The 27,194-nt window shown below is 38.4% G+C and overlaps 4 protein-coding genes across 4 annotated transcripts; 1 reads left to right on the top strand and 3 right to left on the bottom strand.

Annotated features, from left to right (window-relative positions):
- The first annotated feature begins 153 nt into the window (after positions 1 to 153).
- Positions 154 to 3,639, top strand: LOC5519223. The gene has a single exon (XM_001639021.3). It carries the CDS (start codon positions 249 to 251, stop codon positions 1,929 to 1,931), a length of 1,683 nt encoding a protein of 560 aa, XP_001639071.1. The 5' UTR covers positions 154 to 248; the 3' UTR covers positions 1,932 to 3,639.
- On the bottom strand, positions 3,344 to 18,997 carry LOC5519224 (kinesin-like protein KIF3A). The gene is made up of 19 exons (XM_048733322.1): positions 18,855 to 18,997; positions 18,458 to 18,722; positions 18,070 to 18,214; positions 16,872 to 16,956; positions 15,993 to 16,098; positions 15,489 to 15,628; positions 14,756 to 14,953; positions 13,853 to 13,908; positions 13,656 to 13,777; positions 7,914 to 7,994; positions 7,496 to 7,649; positions 7,093 to 7,165; positions 6,565 to 6,672; positions 6,385 to 6,495; positions 6,110 to 6,235; positions 5,569 to 5,622; positions 5,370 to 5,444; positions 4,687 to 4,817; positions 3,344 to 3,995 (listed from the first exon to the last, which is right to left on the bottom strand). The coding sequence occupies exons 1-19, from the start codon at positions 18,858 to 18,860 to the stop codon at positions 3,872 to 3,874; spliced, it is 2,160 nt and encodes a 719-aa protein (XP_048589279.1). The 5' UTR covers positions 18,861 to 18,997; the 3' UTR covers positions 3,344 to 3,871.
- On the bottom strand, positions 7,931 to 13,633 carry LOC125573029. Its single transcript, XM_048733323.1, has one exon. It carries the CDS (start codon positions 11,328 to 11,330, stop codon positions 9,549 to 9,551), a length of 1,782 nt encoding a protein of 593 aa, XP_048589280.1. The 5' UTR covers positions 11,331 to 13,633; the 3' UTR covers positions 7,931 to 9,548.
- Positions 18,998 to 21,623: 2,626 nt separating the features above from the next.
- On the bottom strand, positions 21,624 to 26,714 carry LOC5519225 (OCIA domain-containing protein 1). The gene is made up of 9 exons (XM_001639089.3): positions 26,615 to 26,714; positions 26,482 to 26,542; positions 24,645 to 24,698; positions 24,488 to 24,532; positions 24,261 to 24,378; positions 23,894 to 23,967; positions 23,485 to 23,696; positions 23,095 to 23,269; positions 21,624 to 22,475 (listed from the first exon to the last, which is right to left on the bottom strand). The coding sequence occupies exons 1-9, from the start codon at positions 26,651 to 26,653 to the stop codon at positions 22,429 to 22,431; spliced, it is 825 nt and encodes a 274-aa protein (XP_001639139.2). The 5' UTR covers positions 26,654 to 26,714; the 3' UTR covers positions 21,624 to 22,428.
- Between the last annotated feature and the right edge of the window lie 480 nt (positions 26,715 to 27,194).

Raw genomic sequence — 27,194 nt, 5'->3', positions numbered from 1 at the left:
AAGAATGCAAAATGCTTGTAATCTTTTCAGCTTTAATGTATGATTTGTAGTGTTTTTGGAATCAAAATTTTCACAAGAAAGAAGACTAGGGGGAGAACTGGGTCGGAGCCAAAAATCCCGCGAAACCGGCCGCCATATGGCATTATGGGATACTGTTTACATCGGTCCAAAGGTCGATTCAGTTTTCTTTTTGCGTAAAAGAAAAAAGGAACGTTGCGTTTTCTCCACGTCGAGACTGAGGAAAATCCATGTATTGGTCTTCCAATGGCTATTCAGGTTATTCCACCGTGCCGTATTTACGAAACAAGACGGCCCAAGCTAGACTTCTAGAACATTTACGCTTGGAAAAACCCACGTTGAATGTTTTCGATTGTCCCACTAGTCCTGTTGTGAGCGGTCGAAACAGGCTCAAGTTCCCTGACCCGAACAACGATTGTTATGTCGAGTTGGAGCTTCTAGGGCAAACATCTCGAGTTTCTCTACCCGTTTGCTATGATTCGGAAAAGCGTGAAGATTTCGAGTTGGACGAGGGGGCCATGGGAGGCGTTCATGGTTTGTGGTACAGCTTACAAGTTGTCTCAGTTGTAAGGTTTTCACTCGATGGTGTTGAACTACCACAAGATCAAACACAAGATTCTTTCTTCTGTTGTTGTCCCTTATCGGACCAACGGAAAATATGTCTTGAACTTTCAAAGGATGTGTATGGATTCTGGTTTCGTTTCTTTGGCGAGAAGATGCGATTTCGAATCAAAGTCGGTCTGAAACTGGAAGGTACTGAGTTGTTGTCGAGAGACTTGTGGAAAGATGATCCATATTTTGCCGAGGTATGCCAGGGAGGCTATGTATCGAGCGTAGAGTTCGACATCTACACGCGATCACGCGAAATTGAACAGGACACGAATCCGAAAAGACTGAAACTAAAGGCTGGAATCCTAAGCAAAAATCAATCACAACCGTATTTGTATTCTAATGACAACTATTGTAAATTCATTAGAGCTGTCAATGAAATGAAGAAGGAAGCACGCTATAGCGAGTTAGACACGTTATTGTCTCATGCTATCGGTCGTTATCATGCCGATACAGACCTCAAGGTAGTTGTGCTTTTAGAACAAGGCTTACAAGCTTGCAGGAAACGTTACTGTGACTACGCCAAAGAGCTGTACAAAAATGCTGCTGATCTGTTGAGCAAGTGTAGAAACAAGTCTTTGCTGACAGGGAGAACATATGTTTACTTATCCGAGGTACATTTTAACGAGGGTTGTATAGGGAATGCAGGGGAAAGTCTGGATATTGCACGAAAGAATCTTGAAGGTGTAGGACCGTGTGAAGATTATGGTGATCTTTGCTTCTACGAGGGGTTAGTTCTAATGGTGCATGCTAAGAGGAATCAAGTGTTCCTTAACAATCTGATTCCTGAAGCTAGAGAGAAGTTCCTTGAGGCAGTTAAAATCTACAGGGATATTTCAAGTGTTGATGGGATGGAAGACAAGTTGTACCTTACGTACATAAAGCTGGCCTCTTTAGAACTGCAGCCACTTCCTTCTAGCAATAGCACAGAGCTTAGTGTGCTCCCTAACCAGCTGGCTATGGCTCAGAAATACCTTGACCTGGTCAAAGAACACATTGAAGTGTTCTCCAGAAAAACAATGCTGTATTATTACCATTGTTGTGCTGAGCTAGCTTTAGAGACAAAGTCCATGGATACGGCACGAGAGTACCTCTCTAAGGCAGAGGATATTGCCATCAGGGACCATATGGAGAATGAAGTCCATGTTGATATTGCCCTAGAGGAAATTCGTAGGTGTTTAAAGCAAGAATTTGCCTCTGTTGGCTCACCAGTAGTCGTGATTAAGGATGAAGACAAACCCCCGATGGAAGAGAAAGAACTATGTGATTTATTAGATGGTTACTATGGTGATGAGAGTAATTAGGATTTTGCTATTTGTGGCCACACCCCTCTTGGTGGCAGCTGTTTCCATACCTAGATAATAGATGCTCTGATCAGGCGGTTTGCTAGTAAATTTAATACATTAATTTCTTCTTTAGATTTCTGCAGCTGGGAGACTAGCTTTACCAACAATTTAGTAAAATAAGGGTGGGTGGTAAGGTTTGGAAACAGCTAATCAAAGTTTTGGGATTGGTATAGGTTACCAACATTACATGTACCCTGAGTACCCGAGCCTCCAAACTTCTTTTGCCCAGTGACCCTCGGCCGAAATGTCGCAACGAGCGAAGTGAGGAGGCTTTGGGCGGGCAAGTAGCTTTTTCCAGTTCCAGTCTGGAATTACATGCCTAAACCGCTTTTGCGGGTATGATGTTGGTCTCGCATCACGAGAGCTGTAAGCTTTCAAAGTTTTGTTGTTATTTTAATACTTGAATGATTAAAAGTATGGCCGAATGGTCCATGGAGAAATTTTTCTGCACTTATTTCTGTCATATCTGCAACTGCACTTTTTTAGGCAAGTTTAATTTGTTTACTGGCTCTAAAGACAAAGAAGGAGCGATTCATAGAACGTCTGTTTATTATTCTTTACCAGCAAATGTTACGATAAGAAACCACCTGCGTAAGGCAGCTTGGAAAGCTAGAGAATGTAAAGGAATAATTGATAGAAACTGCAAAAGTTTAAATCAACAACAAGTTCAAACGTGAGCAATCGAGAGTGTTAGGTTGTAAGCCTAAAAAGTCACCGTTCGCGCCCTGATGCGGGCGGGCTTAGCTCAATCTTCAACTTCGCCTTCTCAATCTTCAACTTCGCCTTCTCAATCTTCAACTTCGCCTTCAGTACAAACAGCAAGATCCCTGCAGCTCCCAGCCCGAAAACAATTAGGAGAATCAAGGACTGTTGTCGAAACTAGCGTTGAAATCCATGTGTACTTTGTGAAAGCAAACCAACTACACGGGATTGAACAGCTGAACTTTCAACGTTTGCAAAACAACAACAACTGTTTTTTCTCAAGCTAATCCCAAATATTGGTATATTGACCAAATATGGTTTTGTGTTTCTATGACAATCTCGTTGACCAATCAGCTGCAATACAAAATCTGTATTTCTGGAACTGAAAAAAAGCTATTCACCTGCCCAACACCCAGAGCCTCCTCGCTTCGCTCGTCACAACATTTTGGCTGAGCGTCACTGGATGAGAGAAGTCTGGAGGCTCTGGTACCCAGGGTAGATATTACATTGATTTCAAATGGGAACATGACTTGCTACATGGTTTTTAAGACACTAACAATATACTAGTGTGCAGTTGATTCGGTTGTTTTGGCGTTACTTTGTGTTTTGTGTGACTTGGAGATGCCAAAGTCCCAAGAAAAATATAAAATTAAATAAATTAGCACAAGTTTAAAATATTATGAGAATTTTAATATATGAAAAGCATGGTGAACCGCATAAAATGTGGTTCAGTGTAGATTTCATCTTCAAGAAGATAATGTTAAAATAGTGTTTAATGCTAAAATATTTAGGGAGAAATGTATATAATTGGAGGCCACTTGAAGGGGCTCTTCTGGCCAATGGAACCCAAGTTATTACTGCCTGTTATATCATAAGGTAGTATTGCACATGAAGTTGTTATTTATATCTAATTTACTGAGGCACTTCATTCTATCTTGGTCCAATAAATAATTTTACACAGTGACTTAAAGTTCTTGATGCTTATTGCAACCTTTCTACTGGAGGAGTGGTTTCTCATAGACCCGTGAAACAAAGTGCCCAAATGGGAAAGGGTTTATGAATATAGTTTAATTTCAATTTAGTGTTTTATGGATTAATGAATGACTGATTTTAAAAGCAAGGTTGCAGTATGTACATAGATGCATTTGTCTAAGTAAATGCCTTTAGAATCGCGGAGCAACTGAAGATGTTCAATTTCATAGATAGTGCTTCTTTGGGCTAAGTAATCGTCGTGACTGAGGGAAATTAGCTGCATCTTCCTTATTCTCGGATGTGCTGTTGTTAGTAGCACCAGCATCAGTACTGGAACTCGCTCGCTTCCTAGAAAATGATGAAGGGACAATTAGTGTTTCATAAAATGGATGGAAATCGGGGGGGAGGAGGGATGGTGCAAGTGTTTTTCTAGCGTCTTTTACAGGTGTGCTATTCCCTAGCCTGTTTCAAGCTGGTTGCTCACAAGAAATTATTGATTTACTAACTTTATTTCTCTACAAGCATATTTTTAGAAGAATCATGTTTAGACAACTAGAAGTTAATAGTGATACAAATATTATGAGGATTGAATGGGGTATAAGGGGTATTACGAAGTCAAATGTTTCTTGATCATGACTAAAATCAGAAGTTTAAAGTTATTCTTATTCAAGGATTCCCCTTTTCATAAGTTTTGCTTCAACCCAATAAAGGAATATATGTTTCTGCCAAATGCAGGCTCACAAAAAGACCCTACTACTTTTTAACAAAAATCTTCTAGTTCTGGTAGCCTTTCAACTAGAAAGCCTTGAAGCTGCTATTGAAAACCTTGCTCACTTTTTGCTGGTTTTTGGCCGGCCTGCAGTCTTTGGTCTACCAGTTTTAGGTAGACCAAAGACAACTAGAAAGCCTTGAAGCTGCTATTGAAAACCTTGCTCACTTTTTGCTGGTTTTTGGCCGGCCTGCAGTCTTTGGTCTACCAGTTTTAGGTAGACCAAAGACAACTAGAAAGCCTTGAAGCTGCTATTAAAATCTTGCTCACTTTTTGCTAGTTTTTGGGCGGCCTGCAGTCTTTGGTCTACCAGTTTTGGGCCTTGATGGGTCTTGGCTTGAGGAAGGGTACCCAACTTGGTTGTAGCTTAGGTAGACACCAGATATATCCGTATCATTCACCTACGGTACAGACATTTAATGATTGACTGCTACTTCTTTGACATAACATGGACGAAGTATAACCCTAATAGAGTAATGACATGCCCCCCCCCCTCCCCCTCAAACAAAAAAATATATGTACAGTACTAACAAATGGTGGAAAGAGAACAGAGGCGGGATGGAAATCTTGGGAGGAGGCAAGAGTAATAGCTTGCGATAGAACACAATGGAAAAAAAGAATCGAGGTCTTATGCGCAACCAATCACTGAGAGGATAGGTGAGGGGAGAATAACAAAAATAGTAATAATAAAATTTTTCATCCACCATCTATACTGAGGGAGAAGATAAAATTATGGCATTCTTGATTGCAAGTATGGAAGGCTATTAAATTCAGCTTGACCAGGAAATGGGTACAGTGTAAATAGCCAGTAGATTATTTTATTAGGAAGGGTTTATTAGAATAACATAAAGCTTAGTGGGGCCAGCAATGGGCTAAAGAAGAGAAACTCTGAACCTTGTGCCATAGCATAATTGGGAATAAATTAAAAGGATATAATTATTCAGATAACATACATCCTTATGTTTGTCTTTGGGATCAGGACTTGGTGTGGCACGTCGCATATTGTTACCGGTGTATGCGATATACCTCTGTAAAAAATAACAGCACAATACAATTAGAAAAGCAATTGAAGGACATCCATTATAGTGAGCTAATGGGTAGAAAGACTAGGGGAATAATAAAAAAAAAAAAAAAAACAAGACTGATTCTTACCAGCTGCCATTCTCCAATCTCATCATTCCAAAGCTTATTTTGCTCAACCAGCTCCTGGGAAAACCAAGGAAAAACAATTGCCAAGTGAACATTTGAGGACTGAAAAAACTTTATGTATCTCAGACCTAACTATAACTTATTTTTGCCTAATTTTAATATCATGATTAAAAACGCAGATTCCAAAGAAACTTGAGATTATGAACACTGAAATACATTAAATTTATGGAAGAATGTCTAACTTTCATTAACTGCAACTTTTTTGGGGGGTAGGAGGGAGCTGCAACCTCTACCCTTGCTCCTCCATCCTTCTGCCACAGCCCAATAAGGGAAAAGCCCAAAGGGTGTACCTAAAGTAGTGAATTGGTGTTTAAATTTGGGATCCTATATGGTATGGATCTTTGAGGAGCTTTGTAACTTTCTAATTCTTTTTGCTCTGAGCGACTGCTCCTGAAAGCCAGCACCAACTAAGCACCAGTTCAGTTCCAAAGAATGATTGCTTCTGAGTGCTTTGACTGTATTCACTTGAGGTGTTTTTTCCTACCTGGAATTCAACAGGAATAAAACTGTCTATGATAAGCACTTGACGTTGCAGTTCACGCCTCAATTCACGGATGTTCTCTAGAAGTCCTTCAGTCTCTCTTTGGTGCTCTTGTTGCTGATCAGCCATCTTGAAAAGACAAAATGATAAGGAGAACTTCCAGCATAAGACAGAGTTAAAATGTAAATACTCCACAATTGACAACTTTCATATGGTATGTGTTTAAATACCCTGTGCAGCAATGTCAAAGCATAGCATGAAGCTGGCAGAATGCTTACCTCTGACTTAGCACTCATCAGCATTGTCCACACTTTCTTCAACTTCTTTGTCTTTCCTGATGCCTCTTCTTGCAAGCTGGCATATTTCTCTTCAATGTCAATCCGCTCTTGCTAAAGAAAAGAAAGAGGTCAATTGTAAAGAGGCCTAATGGCTTAGGTTCACCCTTTAACTGTTCTGACCTCCTTCTCCTTGATGAGTTTCTGCAGGTTCTCTTGCCTCTCCCTCCTTTCTGCCAACTCCTTGGCAGACTCCTCAAGAAGTAGTTCTTGTTCTTTGGCTTTTTCAAGCTATTCAAATATTGTGGAAAAGTTTTTTAAAAGCAATTGCAGTAAGATTTATAAGAGATTTCAGATGCGATATAATGCTTAGCAATATAACGCATAATAGAGAAGCTTGAATTTTGCATGGAACATGTCATGTTTCTGGAAATGAAGAAATTAAAACAATTGTGTAATTTTAGTTTCCAGCTTACAGAAGTTCAAAATTTTTCCCAGGAGAGCATGGCCTTTGTACATGGCTATTAAAAATCAATAAATTTTTGCCTTAAAATTCTTAATGCAAACCAGTTCAGTCCAATACAGACCATTTTTTCCATGGTGGAGTTTTTAGCAAGAAAATATAAAAAGTATATTCTCACCCCCCACTAAACATCTATTCATCAGTCTGCCATGCATCAGTTTAAGAAGTTTATCAGCACTGAGACTTACCAAATTCACCCCACCAACAATGATCTTACTCTCTACTGCTTTGAGTCTCTCCTGGAGCTTGTTCTGTTCTTCCCTGTGGAGATCAGTGGATCATCAGCAAGGTAGCACAGGGCTGTCCCTAAGCACAGGCTAAGGAAGAGTTAATTAAATACCCTGAATTCTTTATTTAGAGCTATTCCATCAACAACCCACAGGATTTCAGGAGAAATTAAGAAAAAATTCCCCTCTTGGGTAGTTATAAGTTTTCGGATCACCCCCTATATATCCTCCCTCCCCCCTCAGAGTATGCAATGAACACTCCCTCACTACAATTTTTTGCTGCATGTCAATTATAGCTGTTGAGCACACAAATAGCAGTGCACCAAATAGATACAAATGCTAAGCAGCACAATTTCTAACTCACTCAGCCTCCATAAGATCCTTTTCTCGTTTTTCCAGTTCCTTAGCTACTGCGTTCTTCTCTTCCTCAGCCATGTCTTTCTTTTCCTGAAGCTGAAGCTTCTCAGCTTCTATCTTTGCTTTCATCTCAGCTATCTTCTCTGGGGGTATGGCATGACCTTAAATATAAACAAGCAATCAGTCCCTGCTAAATGGTACACAAATTTGTATCTATTTGATATTCTGATGCAGAGAAATATATCTCGTCCCTATCTATCCACTGTCTAAATTAATAAAAAAAAAATAATGGCTATGCTAAACTTATAAAATCTGTAATACACATGTAATACAATTCAATGCAACTCAACAGGAAGACTTCACAGAAAGAAATGCACGAATACTCAATGCAGTCAGGCCATGTTGCAGAAAACTAACAGTTTTACCTTTCTTGTTCTTTTTGCGTTTGACCATAACGCCTTCTACCTCCACTTCCTCCTCTGATGAGCTTTCCTCACCTCCTTCTCCTATAAGATAACAACAAGTCCATTACATCACAAAATATAGGACTTGCAAAATATCCTCTTTCTCAGCAAACAGATAACAGCAGACAGAGTCCATGTTACCATATCATACATACAGGGTTTTCAGACAATCCATGAAATACAACAGATAATGAGATGGTTTAGTTAGTGAACAGGTTGTATTCACTATGTGTATGTGCATTATGGTCACATACTTCTCTTATGAAATCAGTGTGTGTTTATTAGACAAGTGATGTTGTGTTGGACAATGATATTGTCAATGCTTGCGTTGAACTGCCTATTAACCAAGAGGAATAACGATCTATGAGAACTTTATGTTCAATAACATTTTAATGTTCTTATTCCTAAAGATCTAGGAGATTACTTATTTTTGCAAAAAACTTTTTTCCATAAATCGCATTCTAAGATGGCTAAAATGGGCCTTTGCTGTTCCTCATGACCTGTTGACCGTGATTTCACGCCAAATCTTTGACTTTTCTAGCGTATTATTTTGAGGCTAGAACTCAAGCTTGTCGGGCTTAACATCGTGACAGGTTTTAAGATATCGCCTTTAAATTTTCGGGATCTGATAGATTATTATGCCATGTCATAAAGTGTGTGAGGAATTTTCAATTTTCGACTGAAGATAGCTTTAGCACTTTTCCTGTCCAAATTTAGCCCGAAACGAGAGTTCCAACTTTGATTCATGATATTTTGTTGACAGTGTCAAAAAACAAAAAGTCCTCACACACTTCGGTAGAACATCTATCTGTCATTGAGATGCAATAACGTGCAAGTGAATGCGCAATAATGTGAAGATGCATTACGCTCTAGAGTAAACTCCGTACTTTTGAGTTTGAGGCCTCAAAACACTGAATTAGCTATTGCAAAAATAAAACTTGCAGGAGATAATTCAATCTATTATTTGATATATAATTTGTACATGTATGAAAATTGCGGCACGACAATATTTTTTTCCGCTGACATGTCGTTTGCCTTTTCCGAGACCTTAAGTTAAAACATATTTCGGTCGAAAGTTGCTTACTTTTCAGGGAGCTAATATTGTTTAATTAGAGTCCTTCACTGCCTTCAGTGTCATTCTGAGGAGCTCATAAGACCAGAATTTTTAATTTTTATATTGTTATATTTAATGGTTTGTCTGATGATTCTATGTATTATTTTTTATGTTTTTATGTATTTGTGTAGTTCTGTTAAATTTTTGTTAGATCAGGACTCCTGCTAACACCATCACATATAATTGTTTAAGGACGCCTATCCTGTATAAATATATAAGATCAGTAGCACAGTCACCTATCCATTTTGTGTTACACTAGGTTAAAAAACCAAAATGCTTTAATTTCCTTATTCAAAGGTTCTACAGGCTAATTATGAAGTATGTTTTGACAAACAGTTGAAATTATTTCATATTTTACATTACTTCATGATTTTTGCGATTTTTTGTGTTTTACCCACAATGCTTTGCGGGTGTGGCTCCCACTACAATGTCACACAGAATACAGTATAAGTAACACTAAATACTTTAAAATGTCACTTTTCTCAAAGAATGGCAAGGATGGCTTCATTTTCCTTCAATGGAAGCTTGTAAATAAGTTTCTTGCCTCTTTTCTTAGTGGGGAGGTCACCACAAATATGGCGGACAGTGGCCGCATAAACAACTGCAATCCGTTTTTCGTTTAAGGTGAAAGTCATGTCATGAATATTATCACGGAGATAAAAATGCCCTTTCAAGACAGACTCTCCTCTCAGTGCAGTGTTGTGGTAATCATCAGTGTAGTCATGTTCTAGCTCCTCAACACCTGCTGACGTGACTTTGAGGAGATAGAAATCGTACATTCTATCACCTTCAGCCTCAATGGCAACAGTGCTGCCGCACGCAGCCAGATCTGCCATGTGTGATGCTGTATCATGTTCAAGAGCAGGCTGCTCTGTGGCTTGACGAGTGATAGCAACTGAACCATCTCTAGGGATAGTCACTTCTTTCCACTCATCAAGCCATGCCTTATTGGTACATGAATCTTCATCTTTCACAATGCAGCTCACACAGTAGCATGTCCGATGCCGTACTAGGACCTTCTCTTGCTGGGGAAGTGTCTTGACACAGTGCCATTTTCTTATGCCCTTTGCTTCCTTGAACTTTCGCCCATCACGGTTCCTGGAGACTGCACCCTCTCCTTTTGCCGGAACATAAAAGAAAACACGGCGCGTCAGCTGGGTAGCCGTTCTACGAGCAGCATAGCTAGTTGCTGCTGGCTCTGTAAAGTTTGCAACCAGATAAGCATACATGTCCTTTGCAGAATTGATTTTAGCTTTTCTGCGTAGGACGGCTTGGCTGGTTTTCTGCTTTACATGAGAGCCAGCAGCATCTTGCTCTCCTTTAGCATGGGAGGTTTCGAAAAAGCTTCTTTGGATGGGATATCCAAAATCTGCCAGAGAACATGACAAATCTCCAATGCAGTGTCGTGACTTATATTGTGCTGCGCACCCATCTGTAAATTCATGCAAGAGCTCAATGCTATAGCCCACATCGTTGACCAGGTAATCATGAATAAGCTCTTGGGCTTTGTGCACACTGTCATGGTCTTGCGTCGGATCATCGGAAACCACAAACAAGTGCTCTTTGATCAAGTGTGGCTCAGCCTCTGTGCTTGTGATCCCGTCTTTACTTTCAACAGCATGGCGATGTAAGATGGTAACATGTAGAGAAGCCTTGGCTACGTCAAAGAACTCTGATTGGATCTCATCTTGCTGGCGACACGCATACCCCTCAGAATAGTCGTGAATGCACACGACATGGCCAAGTGGCAAGTGTTCCAAAAGATTATCAAGTTGCTCACGTTGCCATTTAGCCATGAATGAATGCAGGGGATAGGCTTCCAAAAGCTTTTTGAAATATTTAAACATTTCTGAGGGTGGTGTTTCTTTGGGGACCAAGGCTATCTTCTTTTTCTCTTGACCATTGGCAAGGAATTTTCCAGTGGGTAGGTACTCGTACCTAGACCAACAAACACTTCCTTCATTGCTAGACTCCTCTGGAAGTAGTTTTATTTTCTCCACAGAGCATCTGTTGCAATCTCGCTCCAAGCACTTGATTTTATGGTGCTCTATCCCATCTTCCTTTGAGCATAAGGTTGCATCAGCCGCTTCTGTCAACGTTTTGAAAATGGGCGACTCTTCGCTCTCGTTTCCCGTCGTCTTGACCACACCCTTTCGAAACTTCATACATGCGTCGAAAAGAATTTTCGTTTCGACATGTTTTCTGCAAAGGCAAGATTTTCTGTCCCTTTCTCTTGCTTGTTTTACAAAGTAAGGTTTTAACATCTCGAATTTGCGTTGCGCTACTTTTACTTCAGGGTGAAGCTTCGCAAATTCCTGGAAAGCCTCCGTTTAGCTCGTTTCGAGAACATGCTTGGGGTGGGTTAAATACTGTTTTTTGCCAACTCTGTTTTTCACAAAGTCACTTTTGTCTCCTGTAGGACGACTAGCCGAACTGGCCCAGAAGCAGTAAATTTTTTCAACGTCTTCTTCTGGGAGCGCATCTCGTCGTGTTTTTCTTTTTACATAAAGCCAACTTTCTCCTTCTCCCTTTAAAATCTCCTCCCTTGTTTTGATGGCTTTACTGATGCTCTTTTCGTTAAGGCCGACTAACTTTCCTAGGGACTTTTTTGCTCTCGACTTTTTTATATTATCTCCAAAGGCAAGTGATTTAAGTGCTTTGTAGGCAGCGCGTTTTTCGTTCGATCCCGAACGTTTGACGTGTTTCAAACCTTCAGAGATGTCCGACGCGAGGGCTTTCAACGTGTTACTTTCTTTTTCTTCTTCTGGAGTTTTCACTACCCCTTGCCTGGAAAGTATTTTTCTTGTTCTCGGGCTGTTTATCAAAGTTTCTAGTACTTCGGCTTTTTTTCTCGGGAGTTTGCGGAAGTTTATCTTTGACCTTGTCAGTAACACGTTTTTTGGACGTGCGGTTCTTGAATCTCTCCCCAGTGTTCTGCAAATTTTTTTTCTCCTGTCCTTGTTCTTCCTTATTTTTCTGGCGGTATCTACGGACCCTTTCCCTTGTCTTTTCTCTTGCTATTTGTCTTTTTCTTTCAAGTTCTTCTCTGGCGGTAGCTCGTTGTTCTTTGCGTCTCTTCTTTGACGCAGCTTTCTTTATTTCCGTTCTTGTTCGTGACTTGCCTTTTGTCTCCTCTCGTCTCGCTTTTCGCCGCTCGATTACTTGAGCTATTTTCTTGTTGCGATTTTTCTCGTAGTAATCTTTGTCTTTTGTCCTTTTTATTTCTTTTTTCTTGAGTGCTGCAGCTTGCTTACGTGAAACAGGATTTTCCATATGAATATTCAAAGGTTAGCTTGTGTATTGTGTTGCCGAATGACCGACTACACGTGCTACGCACTCTCTGTGCAATACCCGCGGGCGTTTATTTTTAACTTATGACGCACAAAACCCCTGCATTTTGTGCTGGGACCCCCATAAATCTATTGTTCTAGGCATGTGATCTCGTGGAAGTCTTCGAGGACGAGGAAAGAAGCAAGCAGAGACAATATTTTGAAACATTTTAGCAGTTTTTCTTCGCGTTTTCTTCCAGCTGTAACGCTCGTTACGCTTTGTGAGCACTGTAATAATGCACAAAAGTGTTTCCGAATCATTGGAATTTGATTTTCTCGCTCAAAACTATTGCAATTCGGCTGAAATCTTTAGGGATGTCGGCTAAACACAAGCCCAAAGCGGGGATGTCGTAGTGAGTACCGTTTGATAAAAGTACTATTACTAAATTTTGTGTTTTGTGATTGCGATGGTGTAAAATTAAACTCATTTTCAATGTAACAGAAAGTGTTTCCGAATTATTGGTTGTCTTTTTTTCGCAAAAACTATTTGGTGGATTGTCTGAAAACTTCGCTTACAAGGAGTTTATTTGTTGCCCATCATAAAATTAAAATTTAGTTTATCACATTTGTTTTAATAGTACCTAAAATCGGTCATTATTTGTGGAGCAGGTTTGTTAATAACACGAGCGTTACATGCTGTTTAGACGCATCATCGATATTTTGTAAATCTTAATATCTGCAAATACAATAAATGAATTTGTTTAAAATTACTTGTATATGTTTGTTATATTATTATCCTTATTTATGTCGGTTCAATTTAGCAGATTTTTTAAAAGCCTTTAAGAAAATTTAACTAAAATGTTATTTTGTGATGCGGTGTTAGACCGGAAATGTAACGCGTTACATTCTAAATTTGCTGTGTTTATTAAATTTCTAGATTTTTGTCAAGAAATGTCTACTCAGAAATATAATATTTTTTCCTTGGTCTTGTAAATTGGTTATTGGACTACAATTATAAAAAGTTTCATGTGAAAAGCATAAGAACTGAGAGAGATGTATACTATTTTGTGCGACAGTTTGTTGTTTTTGCTAAAATGGTGTCATGATTGTGCTACTGATCATAAGCAAACAAACAAACAAGTAAATGGCTTGCAATAGTGATATGCCATTCAAACAGCTCTCTTGTGAGCCAATGCAAGGGTAGATCCAGGAAGATGGATTGTCTGCCTATCCTTCCACCATTTTGATGGTTTTCTGGCACATTTCTGTATTATCCAGTCCAACCCCATTTTCAAGTTTACCAGTACTAAGGTACCTTACCCTCATCTCCTAGCTGTGCCTTCAATTTCTCAATCTCTTTCTGGAACTCTCTGAGTAAGGCATCTTTAGGATCCTCGTTGATCTTGGCTTTGTTCTTTATGTTCTTGGCTCTGTTAGCATACCTACAGTCCAAGAGTCAATATCTTGTGTAAGACCTTTATATCCAAAAGAGATTTAAAGGCTGTGTTATCACATACCTCAGTGTGCTTATGGTTTCATCAAAGTTATAATCAGCCGGACCAATGTTAGCAATCTAAAAAATGAAATCAAATGCATTGACATTCCAATTATGATAAAGTTCATTCTCAGTAAACACCACCACAATATCTAACATCAGGGCACTTTCAGCATGAACTCATTTTAATGAGTTGTATTAAAATATAAGTACCTTATTACACTTAATTTTTGCATCACTTTGATTTCGCGAATTTCGCCATTTTAAAAAGTTTCGCGAAAAGAAATGGACGTGAAAATTAAGTGTCACGAAAATTAGGATGCCCGAAAATTAAGTGAGTACACAAGAAGCCTTTGGGGGAATATTGGCCATTTAATAACTTTAAGGAAATACCTTGTCTATTTAGTCATCTAATGTACATATAGTACCGTAAGGGGTTGAGTTGGACTTGCATTTATAAATTTTTATGAAACTAAATTTAGCTCACGCATCTTTTCGTTACGAATTGTTTCAGTTTTGATTATAACAGCACATTTTAATTCCACTTGTTTTGCTTGATTTTATTATCCTAAAATCGCGAAATTGCAAAAATAAAGTGATCTGGTTTTTACAAAAATAGGAAAAATGCGAAAATAAAGTGTTGCAAAATATTGCAAAATATCTCAAAATTGTGAAATTTTAATGTCGCAAAAAATAAGTGTAATAAGGTAAACAGAGATGGAGAAGGAAAAAAAGACAAAATTAACCATTATGTGTGATAATGCAGAAAAGGAGAGGAAGATGAAGGAACAATTTTTGTTCTCTTTCTTCTTCGCCTCTTTCTCTACGTGTATCTTCTTAGTTCTGCTTTCTTCACCCCTGAAGGTTTGCCATTTAGGTTCTTACAGGTGGTAATAAGTAGATTGTGCACATTTTTGCCTGATACCATGATTGTTTTTGAGTTGCCTCCAAGTGAATCCTGCAGTAGCCTTGTCAGCTTGGAGTTCCTGTAGGGTATGTGTGTACTCTTTCCATCCACCAGTGCAGATATGACATTTCCAAGGGTGGAAAGCGACAGGTTAATCTGTGTTGCCTCCTTAAGGCGCACGCCAGTAGCACCTGTCTTGGCCTGTCTCTCAGAGCCCTGTATATAAAGGCAACACATTCAGCTTTCCTTTTGTTAATCTGTGATTGCCAGTGTCTTAGAGTCCCGTATAAAGGCAACACATTCAGTCCTGTATACACAAGGGGGGGAATTCAATTCAACTGTTTTGTCTGCCCATTTTTAAAATCACCACCTGTGTCTCTGTGTATAAATGTGGGATAAATATGACAAATTCAACTTCTCCCCCTTCTAGTCTATTTGCTTATCACAGTAATCTTAGTGTTTTTGAAGGCAGAGAAAGGATGACACATACAAAATGGAATTCACACAGAATTTCGATCAATAGCTCTTTGTTATTGTTAACATTTGAAAAAGTATACCTTATTAACAATATTGAAAACAAGATTGAAATATGTTAGTTACTTTCTTGAACTACTGATGGAGATGAGCCCTTTGTGCATGACTGATTAGCATCAGTATTGGAGCTTAAAATAGTGGCATTATTAATGGATCGTTAAGTTTACAATTTTACCCATTTTGTCACTTTGTTCAGTTGTCAAATAATGAGACTTACCGCTAAGTCAACAAGGTGCAGCTTTCCCATTCGGACATGTTGCTGTCCATCAAGGCCTTTCTCACTACATTCTACAGTAATACTGAAGATGGCATGGGAACGGGATGAGCGCTCATTCATGTTAGTTGCACCTACAGACCCTAGGATGGAATATATTGTGACCATGGGAATTGTCAGCTCAAACAGGTTAAATATCTTCTAAAGAATAACATTGAATATATCAGAAAATTTTACATAACAATAATTAATGTTTTTTACTGATAATTTAATGAATGAAGAATATAGCACTCTTAAAGTTTCCATGGAACCGATTCTATATGCTTCTCTAGATTCCAGTTCACTAATTAGAACTCTAAAAGATACCAATTCCTTGAATTTTAGACCCTTAAACTGGGAAGTATGCTGGGGAGGGGTCCAGTGTTTTGATGCATAAAGTTTTACACACAATTATTTTAAAGTCACATTTTCTCTTGGTTAGAGAAAAGCACATACAATGACACTTACTGTTTTTATTTCCAAGAGTCATTGTCCTGTCCAAATCATCAGCATTGTTCATAACGTAGGATGATAAGTCTTTAACATAAACTCCAATATCAGGGCGCTCTTTTACCTAAAAAAGTATGGAATTAGCAACAACAAAAAATTACAGAAGGTAACCAATGGTATATTCAGGGCTTCTTGAATTACGCGCTTGTGCGGAAGCGCGTTATTTGTGCTTTTTTTGCGTAATTTGGCTAAATTCTGAAAGCCAAACCTTTTAATTGCACAGCTGATTTGTTCTTTTAGGGTTCTTACCTTTAAGAGTGTGATATATTGAACTGAATTTCGAAAACAAATAAAATGACTAGGCATTCTTTGCTAAACCGCGAAGGCCTAAGACTAATAATAAAAATACCTTTTTAATTGGCTGGTGGCTAGGAGCCAACGAAAACTTGCCTAAGATATTTTCACGCAAAAAAAATAACCTTTTCAAGTTACTTCATGCTTTTCTTCGGTACAAAATGTAGTTTGGGCGTAACAGTTGATATTTCGTGTAATTTAGCGTGTAATTCAGTAAAAAATCCAGCAAAATTTTGATTTTTAAAGAAAAATGTATCGCAAAATCCCGTGTAATTTAGCGCGTAATGATAGATTTTCAGCGTAATTTAGCACGTAATTTAGCAAAGAATCCCGCGTACTTTTGAGTTTTTTCTGCGTAATTCCAGAAGCCCTGTATATTAAATTTTGAAAATTGACAAATAGGTTATGTGATGAAAAAAAATAACAATACTGCAGTGTAGGATCTAACTAGGAACAAAAATTTACTACTTCAACAACAGCCAAGTGGTTCCAAACAATCTTATTGCATGATTTTATAATGCATCAACAATTCCATGAACTTACTTCTAGCTTAGCGTTTTGATCCTTGCCAAGCAAATCCCGCACATTCTCATTGTAGATTTCCAGATAAGACACCCTCACAAGAAACCTAACAAAAAACATTTTGAATAAAGCATGAATAAAAAAAAAAACTACAAAAAAAATTGAAAATGGAAGATAGACATAAAACTTGACCATCTGGATGACGGACTCGGGGGAAGACAGGGGGGGGGAGGGGTGCCCCCTACTTTTCTGAGCTGAACAAGTGCCTAAGTACAGTATGTATCAAGTGTTACATTTATAAATTCACTGCTTGAGAAAGGACAATATTGCATATTTTTTCGAGTGTTTGTATTTATTTTTAGCGGGTACTCTATGTTAAACCCAGGTGCCCCCTCCCCCGACTTTTGGGACCAATTCACCACCCCTGCTTTAGTAGGGACTTTTCTAGGATATGATCTAACCAAGAGACCATGATGTAAGAGAACAAATCCCCCGTATTAGGGTATGTTCCAATGATGACGTCTGTGAAAGCTATTTTTAGAACAAGCAGTTATTTTTAGATACGCCTCTGATTGGTTAGCGCTCATGTTTCCTAGCAACATGAGTCAAACGCGCGATCATATCTTGAGCGATGTGAACCGGCAGAGGCTGTTATGGAAATCTTTTTTACCGAAAACCATCCTTTTTTACAAACGCTGTGAAAATGAACTTCCATAGAGTAAGCTTAACAGATACCAGGACACCATCCTACAAGTAGCATTGTAATCATGAGCTATGAGAAGCAGCTAAAAGGATAAAAACAGGTAGCGAATGAAGTCAAGAAGTGCAGAGGGAAAAAAAATTGGGAAAATCTACTATAGCTTGCGAGGTGCCCATAACCAAATATGGCGCGATAAACCATATATGGATGCTATGATTGACAAGCTCGCGCAATCTAAAAATAGCTTTCATGGACGTTATCGTGGGCCACGGGGATTCGTTCTCTTATATCATGGTCTCTTGATCTAACCTAATTTGAACAACAACAAAGAAAGGTATCATTGAGTCTCAATGGAAATCTGAATACTCTTGTGAATATTAGAGGATTCATCGTCACAGATGAGAGCAAAGTTCGAAATACAAACATAAGCTGACATAGATTAGATTCAAACCCCTGGTCCCTCGTCCTGAGAAGCAGTGGACTGAACACAACAAATAAACAACTGTACAATGAATTTACCTAACGTGTCCGTCAACCTTGGCTATGTGACCAAAGATGTGAGCGAAGGAGTTAGGGACGATGCCACGAAGCTCTGGCACAGACCGAACTCCCTCCATAGTGAATGTTTTGCCTGTTCCAGTCTGACCATATGCAAATATTGTTCCTGAAAGAACAAACAAAATCAATTTATCAGAAGTTCATGTCTAACAGCAGGCCTCAGTCAGACATATTACACTCTTGAATAACACCAAGTCATGTTATCAGCTAAATCAAGCAGATAACTCAAGTACGAGCTAAAAATATTGGGGGAACTTTGTTAACAAAAAGTGGGGGGGGGACATTATCCTGTCATCCATTTATCCATTTATCTCTTCATCCCTCCCCAATTATTAACAAAAAGTTTTACCATTGTAACCCTCGAGGACGGATTCCACAATGCCTCTGGCCGCATCAGTATATACATCTGTCTGTTTGCAGTCCACGTTAAACACACGATCGAACGTAAACTTCTTCGGCGGTTCGCTAGACCGTCCCCCAGGCGGTGTGACGGCGATTGATCCAGTTCCCTCGTCAACGTTTACGCACATCTTGCAGCCTGAACCTTTTTCTTTTTCATTCAGTGGGCGGCATCGTACCACAACGCGGACATTATCACCGCTGTCCTCTTTTTCCTAGACGATCAATTGCGATATCGATAAATAAAAGTGAACGCCAAAAAACTTCTTAAGCTTACATTTTGAATCACGCCGTTATCCGGCAAATGAGCCTAAAATTAATTAAAAAACATATAACACGCTACTCACGGGCATGGTGTCGCTTTAGAACCAGAGCAAGCCTTGTTTTAATAGCATGTCTAGGCTACATGTCGTAATTCTTGCAAAACTTGGTCTATTTACGTGCCGCCATTTTTCTTGGATGGCGTCTACTGTCTCCAAGTGCAAATGTAACCAGGCCAGGCCAAAAGGGCGAGACAACGAGAGAAGACTGGGTCAACAGTGGATAAGCCCCCCCCCCCCCTTTCCCCACCTAAAAATTTTGCATTTCAAACAGATTTCTGAGCTCCTCTTATTTCAAACATCTAACCATCCTCAAATTAAGCCTTATATGGTTTTACTGATTTTATTTATATTTCAACCTTTTTCATTTTTATTATGGATCAGTGCCCAGGCAAATCTTGTATCATGTGAATATTAAAAAAGTTAATGATACATTAAATTATTAAATGGCACCAAAGTAAAACAAACGTTTTTAATGAAAGAAAGCTTTTTCCCACATGCAATAAGAATGGCCTTCATGGTAGCGCCATTACCCAGACCACTATTTACAGTTTTCTCGCATTTATTTAGTTACATTTGTGAAGTATATTGCATTAAACGTAAAAACGCAAACGTATTTGAAATTGATTTTACGGCAGACGTCCATTCAAACAACGCGCCCGATTGCTAGTGTTTTTGAACCGCGGTGATCTTGGATACTAAAATTTCTTAGGTACTTAACAGATACTAATCAGAAACTAATTAGATACTAAACAGAAAATAATAGCATAGAATTAGAGAGTACGGCTGGAAATACGTCAGAATATTTTTACAGCGATTTTTGCGGATTTTGGCTAAATTTCCATTTCAGTCATCACTAGCGTGAAATATTCAAAAGGGCCCAAAAGGCGATCCTACACATACACGTATTATAATACAACTGAATAAAAAAACGGGGGAACGAATTTGGATTTGTTCGTATAAATAGTAGATAGAAACACTTTTTTTTGTTTGAACAGATCAGAAACTGGTCCAAAAACTGATGCAGATCTTAAAAGAAAAAAAAATCCCCTTCTTTCAGATGATTTTATTTTATTCCGGTCAATTCGATTCCAGTTTATATTAACACTCCATAATTGTTGATAAGTAGTGCAGTTATTGTAGTTGGTGTAGCTAGCGTGACTTCCAAGCGCGTGATCCCAGTGCAGACGTGGGACTCTCTTTGCGCTCGACATTCTGGCTCGCGTGAATGTCGAGAGCGAAAAGAGTCCTAGGTGTGGACTAGCGTGATCCAAAGGCGACTTCCACTTGGGTGGTCTTCACCGTCGACAACATTCATTATGTCGGCGCCAAAAAGTACAAAAGTAAACGTTTGCTGTTTAAAAACTTAGCAATAACTTAGCGCTAAACCGGTAGAAACGAATTAGTATCTCGGATCATCGCGGTGTGTTATTGATAACAACAGACCGTTCCCGGTTGAAACCTTTTCCTTTTACTTTCGACAATTACATCGAAATTTACGACAAAACATTCTTTCAACAAACCGCCAAATCCATTTTAATTTTTCCCTGTTGAGAAATCTCGTTGCCGTTTATACACCTACATTGGAAAATAATTTCGACCCCATAACCTTTGGCTTTAGTGTAATCTTGGTGAATTCATTCCCATGATTGAAAAAAAAAAATGAAAGTAGCTTACAAACTATATTTATAAATTTTCCGAAAGCAAAACATCATTCAGCAATCATGCTCGAGGATCAAAAAGAAAGAAAAACTTGATAAAAATTAACAAGCCTTTTCATTTTTGTTTTTTAAAGTACAGGCCCATAACCAGGAGGGGGTTCGGACCCCCCCCCCCCCCCCCCCCCCCACCACCACCACCACCCGGCTTGAAGGTCCGCTCAGAGCAAACAAAAATATATAACGTTTGGCTGGAGATATAGCGTGCACATCAATGTCTTTAAAATAACTATAAAAATCCTTATATAATAATTATCTTTATTATTATCGCTATATGTTAAAAAGTACCCTATTAATAACATTTTAAATACAAGATTGATTGCCTATGTTATAAGGTGAGGAGAGGGGTATACCGGAAATTTGGTCCGCTGAAATAAAAAAACGAACCACCCCGCTCAAAATCCTGGCTACGGGCCTGCAGTATACTGTACTTCAATTATGAATAAACAATTTAAAAGTTTTAAAATCATGAGGATTGCTCAAACCTAACCCCCGGTCATGCTTGCTCTCTTGTAGACAATCCACGTGACAATTTCCACTGTAGCAATCTAGCACTTTCATACAAGCCGACTCTAAGCATATAATGCAATCCATTTTGATTTCACGTAAACATAAAAGGTTTTTTCATTTTTAGAGACAACAAACAACCCTTAGGCATGTAGACGGACGACGTCATGCAAATACTTTTCTCGAGTTAACCCCAACTGAAGTCTCTAATCAAACGACACCATAGAATATGAATAAATGCGAAAAGAAATTGGTTTATAATTTAGGTGTCCCCTTTGTTAGAACATATATCCAATACCAAGGATATTTGTCATCAGTCGCGTGTGACACGCATTAATTCGCTCGGGGTCGATGAACTCTCACGAGAAAAACTTTACCACAAGTTATCACAGTCCAATACTCTTCGCGCTAATACTAATAAATATCTCTAATTCTACCTCTAAATTTTGCGACTGTCGTCTCCTTTTCTTAAAAACCACCCAAATAGCTCCCTTTTTACCCCATCTTCAATAAAACAGTCATCGATGATTCCACCGCCACTTCCGCCACCACAAACGACCATCAAAACATATACTACAGATAAATCTTTATTCTTACGTTTATCCGAATGATATTTTCGCATCAACCAATCCAGGTCTACAAAATCGCTTGGATTTACAAAATACCAAAATGTAACCAAATGATTTCAAAACTATTAAATTGTATTTGTATAATTGAAGTACAGTATACTGTAAAGAACAAAATTGAAAAAGCTTGTTAATTTTTATCATTCATTCATAAGTACAAGCTTCTGATAAATTTTGGGGGTTCTTCTTAGAAGTTTTTTGTCCTTTTTGATCACCGAGCATGATTGCTGAATCATGTTTTGCTTTCGAAAAGGTTAAAAATCTAATTTGTAAGGTACTTTTAATTATTTTTCATGGGGGAATGAATCCACCAAGATCAGACTAAAGGATGTGGGGTCGAAATTATTGTAATTAATTTAACATCAATTTTAACAACTTCCAATAAAGATATTTCAATGGAAAACCCACACATGTTTACTGACATGCTTACATGCCAAAAAAAATTGCGGCAAAATTTAAAAATGTCCTGGTACAAGATTTTTTGACGCCCATTGCTGGACACTATTCAATATTCTGTCGGAAATTATCTTAATAACACTTTTTTGGGTGGTGGTATAAATATGGGGTAGATATGGAAGAAATTAAACAAGCAATGCTTCTCAACATTCTCTTGGGGCAGCAAGCCCTTTGGCTGCTTTTAAAAAGTCTTGGTTGAAATAAGCTTCTTCCTCCTCTTTTAATCTGTTTATATTTCAACTTGAGTCACTCGGCCTGGTGATGTCATTCTTAGCTTGGGACATGTTTCAAGGTTCATTCCATGTCATCACCATATTGGTTCTTGGGTTTTAAAGGAGGACCTTAAAAAAGACAGTGTAAGGAACATTTTAGATTGAGTTAGACTCCTAACCTAAGGTTTTTGGGGTTTAGAGGTGATAACATGGTACTTCTACTGTCTGCCCTTTGGTTTATTGTCAAATTTCATATTATTGAACATTATCTGTACCTAGCACAAATGAACCTGGAGGGAAGAGGTCTACAGCAATTCTTACCCCTAAGAGATAGTACATTTGGTGTGATCAAAGCAAGATTTTTTAGATAGCTGTAGAAACAAACACATTTTTAGTATTTCCCTCATTCATTGCGGTCTCTTTTGAATGTTACCACCATCAGGCACATCTCTTTTATGAGAATTTTGAGTGCTGTCATCCAGTCTTCAAATACTGTTGTTATTGGATAGGATGATTCATTGGCATAAGGTCCCAAAGGGATAGCAGAATCGGAAGAATCTTTGAACATCTCCTAATGGATAGCAGAGTAAAATATTATCCCCTAAAAGATGAAAAAACACCCCATCTACCTCCACCCCCTTGGAAATATATAAATGATTCAACTTAATTGTTTTATTTTCATTGCCATTAGATAATAATAGCTAGTGAAAAATACCACATTTAACTCAGCCTTAATGTCTGTAATCACCTGCCATTCTTGGGCGTGGCCACTTCCCACTTGATGGGGAGGGGGTTTCCTCCTTACTGGTGGGAGCATCATCTGAAATCCATGTTGATGGGCTATCATCCATGCTGTAAGAATCAGCTGGGGAATGGTATTCTTTAACCTCGTCTGATAATGATAAGTTATCTGCAGCGGGGTGCTAATATTCAAGAAAAATCAGAATCAATACCAAAATTACAATAGCCTGTAGGATCTGAAGGTACTTATATTTCTTTTTTGATTCTTAGTTAGATCACTCAGAAAAGTCCCCATCCTGAGTTCCAATGATATTTCAAGCATTTCAAGCCCTTCATCATATCTATTCCCCATATATTTGTTTGCTGCTATAGGCCTGTCTTGTAAACCAATAAAGACCTGAGCTCCTTGCAAGTTGTTGTCCCTTCTTGGATGTTGCTGTGGTGTTGCCCACTGGTTACGATTTTGCTTGCGCAGATCTTCATAACTGGTGTAGGTCTTTCCTGTGGCCTTGAGATCGTCAGGATGAGCCAAGGGCCATGCAGACTCTGTATTATCAGAACGAAGCTCTTGTGATGGTGACTGAGTCAGTGGCAAGCTCTCTTGAAATACTAAACAAATAAGAGAAAGATAATCAGTGTTTTCACCCTTGTCATCAAGATGATCTCAACAACATCATAAGATCCTAATCCTGAAACAACAACAAAATAAACCACCAGACAGAACTTTTTCAACTTTTTCTATTTAGAAATTTTTGAGAAGCTGGTGTATAATGAACTAATACAGTTCTTGCTAATAGCAAAACTACCAGACTTATGTTCCCCAAACTCATCAGAGGTGGACAAATTCTGCTCAGCTCCATACCCCTCTTGTATTCCTGCCCTGTAAATAATAAAGCATCAAAAATAACTTAGCTATGCATGGTATGTACATGCATGGCACAAAGGTGCATAAAACCTAATAATTTCCCCCCCAAAATATAAAATAAATCCCTTTTTCCTAAATAAAGTAATTTTATTCACACAGTAACCAATACATTTCGTGATAAAATTATGATTTTTATTATGCTATGTTTCTTTTTGTCAGAGGCCTGTTGGTTAATCAGGGATAAAGTAAAACAATAATACTTTTTATATAATAATTATAAGCACTCCCTATAAAAAAAGTCCACTCACTTTTTGTAGAACTCTCTAACTTGATTTGCCAGATTTGAATTTTCCAATCTCATAATCTTATCCATGCATGCTTTACGGTATGACCCGATCCCAGCGAAAAGACCAACAGCAAACATCCCTGTAATGATCGCAGACATTCATAACATTGCATGAAATATATTTTAATATGTCAGGCATTTCCAGGAAAATGATCATGATTAGGATTATCATTATGATTAAGTACATACCAGAGTAATAAAGTCCGGCAAACCTCTTGGCTTTGGGAAGGTAACCTGATTAACATTAACAAGAAAGTATCTCTTTTGTTATGGTTTTACATCCAGGGTTGGTAACCAGTTAAACGTTCTATTTGCTTCTAAAAATACTTCACCTAACTCAACTTACCCCATTTAATTATCTCTCTGGTAAGAAGGACAGAGACTGTTCCTAGTGGGATCCCTGGAATTGAAGTGCATAATAGTTTTACTTCACTTGTAAAAACAATTACTATAGCAAGTAAGTATTACACATTGAGTGTATAAAATTCCTCAATGGTTTAATGGATTGATATGATCTTAATTCTGGTCCTTTCACTTGGAGAATTTCCAACTGGTTGTAAAATTTCTAACTAGTTGAAAAATTTCCAACTGGTTGGTAAAAATTCCAACCAAAATGAATTTCCAACCACAACACATCCATTACCAGAGTAATGAGAGAGCCCCGATCATGCAAGGTTAAACAAAGTAGAAAAGAACACAAACAAAAGCCAAAGCTAAAGCCACATGACTTATAGAGTACTTATCCAATTAACAAGGTACAGCAATGTCATTTGAACATTGAAGGAAAGCTCCCTGTGCTGTCACATTATAAAACGCATTTTGAAGCATTTATAATTCAACCTAAGTTTTCGTGATATTACACGATGATGAGAAGTCGCTAGGTCTTGGAAAAGCCTGCATATCTGGTGGTTATGTTCAGTTTTAAAGCAATTTTCTATCCAAGAATACGCTAACTCATTCGTAGTAGCCACTGTGTGTGGCAAGCACTTGTTCAAATGACAAGAAGCTGTCCAATCACTGTCAAATATGAACCAATCATGCCTATGCAAACATTGGTGGGAAACCTGGGAATTTGCTGCCTTGCTACTAATGGAGAAATTACCCAAATAAACATGGCAGACTGTGGCCAATTATCTGAACTCTCTTTGCCATATTTGCGAAGTTTCTTTTAAAACCAAGTTTTAAAAAATTTCTGAGAAGAGTGGCGGTCATTCCACCTCATCAATCTATTCTGCCCATCGAAGGGGGGGGGGGGTGAATAGGGGTATGTAAATCCGCCGATCCGCAACATTTTCAGGGCAAATCCATGGATCTGCAGATATTTTTAGATCCGCATGGTTTGACAAATAAACAATAGCATCGATTGAAATTCATTTAAAATCTGAAATTCGACCGTCAAAGCAGTCAAAATCCAAAATCCGTGCCCAAATTGTCAACAGATCCGTGATCCGCTGTATTTCCAAAATTCGCCAATCCGCTGAAATAATCATCAAAATCCGTAATCCGTGAGCATTTCGGGGCTGAATCTGCCTATCCGCGAACCTATTCACCCCCCAATCGAAGAACAAAGTTTTTTTGGTCTTGTCTTAAGTGAAGTTTGTAGAGGCATGGGAATCAAATTTGTTAACGATGAGCTAAAGGTATTTCTGGATAGTTTCTATCTGAACCATAAGTTTGGAAATCTTCTAAGCACTTGTCTAATTCACACTCAAATAATCCGTCTTACTTCGACTCCATTTTACTACTAACTAGTAATTTGCTAGATGTGGTGGCTTGTCGAGAAGCTTTTGTTACATTAGCCAATCAGAAAAAAATAGTTTCAAAAAATCTCATGGGGTTGATTGCAGCCAGTTATTCCAGGCGCCCCTTGCACCGCCATTCAAAAGTTAACAAAATAAACTACGAACAAGTTCGTGTATTTTCAGATGAAAAACTGCTTCATCTCTATAGGCTAGTCTAGAAATGGTACGATACATGACGCAACTCATAAAATTAAAAGTACATATACTTTGGACATACTTGGTAGTTTCCTGTGCGACTGTCTCTAATGTCAGCTTCAAACGCGAGGATGAATTTTAGACTGACACTAAAAGACGGCTGCTTAAAGTAGACTATTTTTGAAGGCTATATATAACTTAAGTTAAGTTAAGAGCATTTCTTTATGCCAAGTGTTTTTCACCAACCTCTGAAATACAAACTGTTCACTCTGCATTCCCGTAAAACAGCCCTCTCTTCGTCCGTGAGCTACAACAGATTCAAATGTAATCAGGGCACACAATAGGCTGTGCGTCATCTTTCGCCCACTCTGACACGTACCTCTAATGGCATAACAGGGCCGCCATCCTGAGCCGCCATCTTGGCCTACACACAGCTGACACAGGGGCCCCAAAATAGCTGAAGGCTTGGCTACTTGGCGGCCATTTATGAAAATTTTTATGAAAATGGAAAGGAGAAAAATAGATTTATAAAAAATTATGCAACATGTATAATTCTATATGGCAAAGGCCGCCTGTGGGTGCATGACAGTTTACTGAATTTATTGACCCTATTTTTAAACTATGAACGTGCGGCGTTGAACTCTTTTGAAACAGTTCCATATGAAAAGCATGCTAGCTTTTCTGAAACATGGGTGAATCGATTAAAAATGCTTGTGATATAACAGTTTAATCCCACCTTTTGCGCGGGGAAGTTCTAGATAAAACGCAAACTTCTTGCTGAGCGGGCCCCCTGTGGAATAAATTATAAAATCTCTTACATAACAATTGTCCACGTGAAATAGCATTAGGAACAATAACAAAGCCGTGAAAAACTAGTATTCCCACTGAAAACGAAGACTATTGCACACCTAAAGAAAAATACAATTCACAAATCAAAATATTAAAACTGCATTTTCAAT

The sequence above is a fragment of the Nematostella vectensis genome, chromosome 10 (assembly GCF_932526225.1).
Source record: "Nematostella vectensis chromosome 10, jaNemVect1.1, whole genome shotgun sequence".
Classification (NCBI taxonomy): domain Eukaryota; kingdom Metazoa; phylum Cnidaria; class Anthozoa; order Actiniaria; family Edwardsiidae; genus Nematostella; species Nematostella vectensis.
The sequence above is the reverse complement of the archived record's forward strand: the minus strand, read 5'-3'. Positions and strand labels throughout refer to the sequence as shown.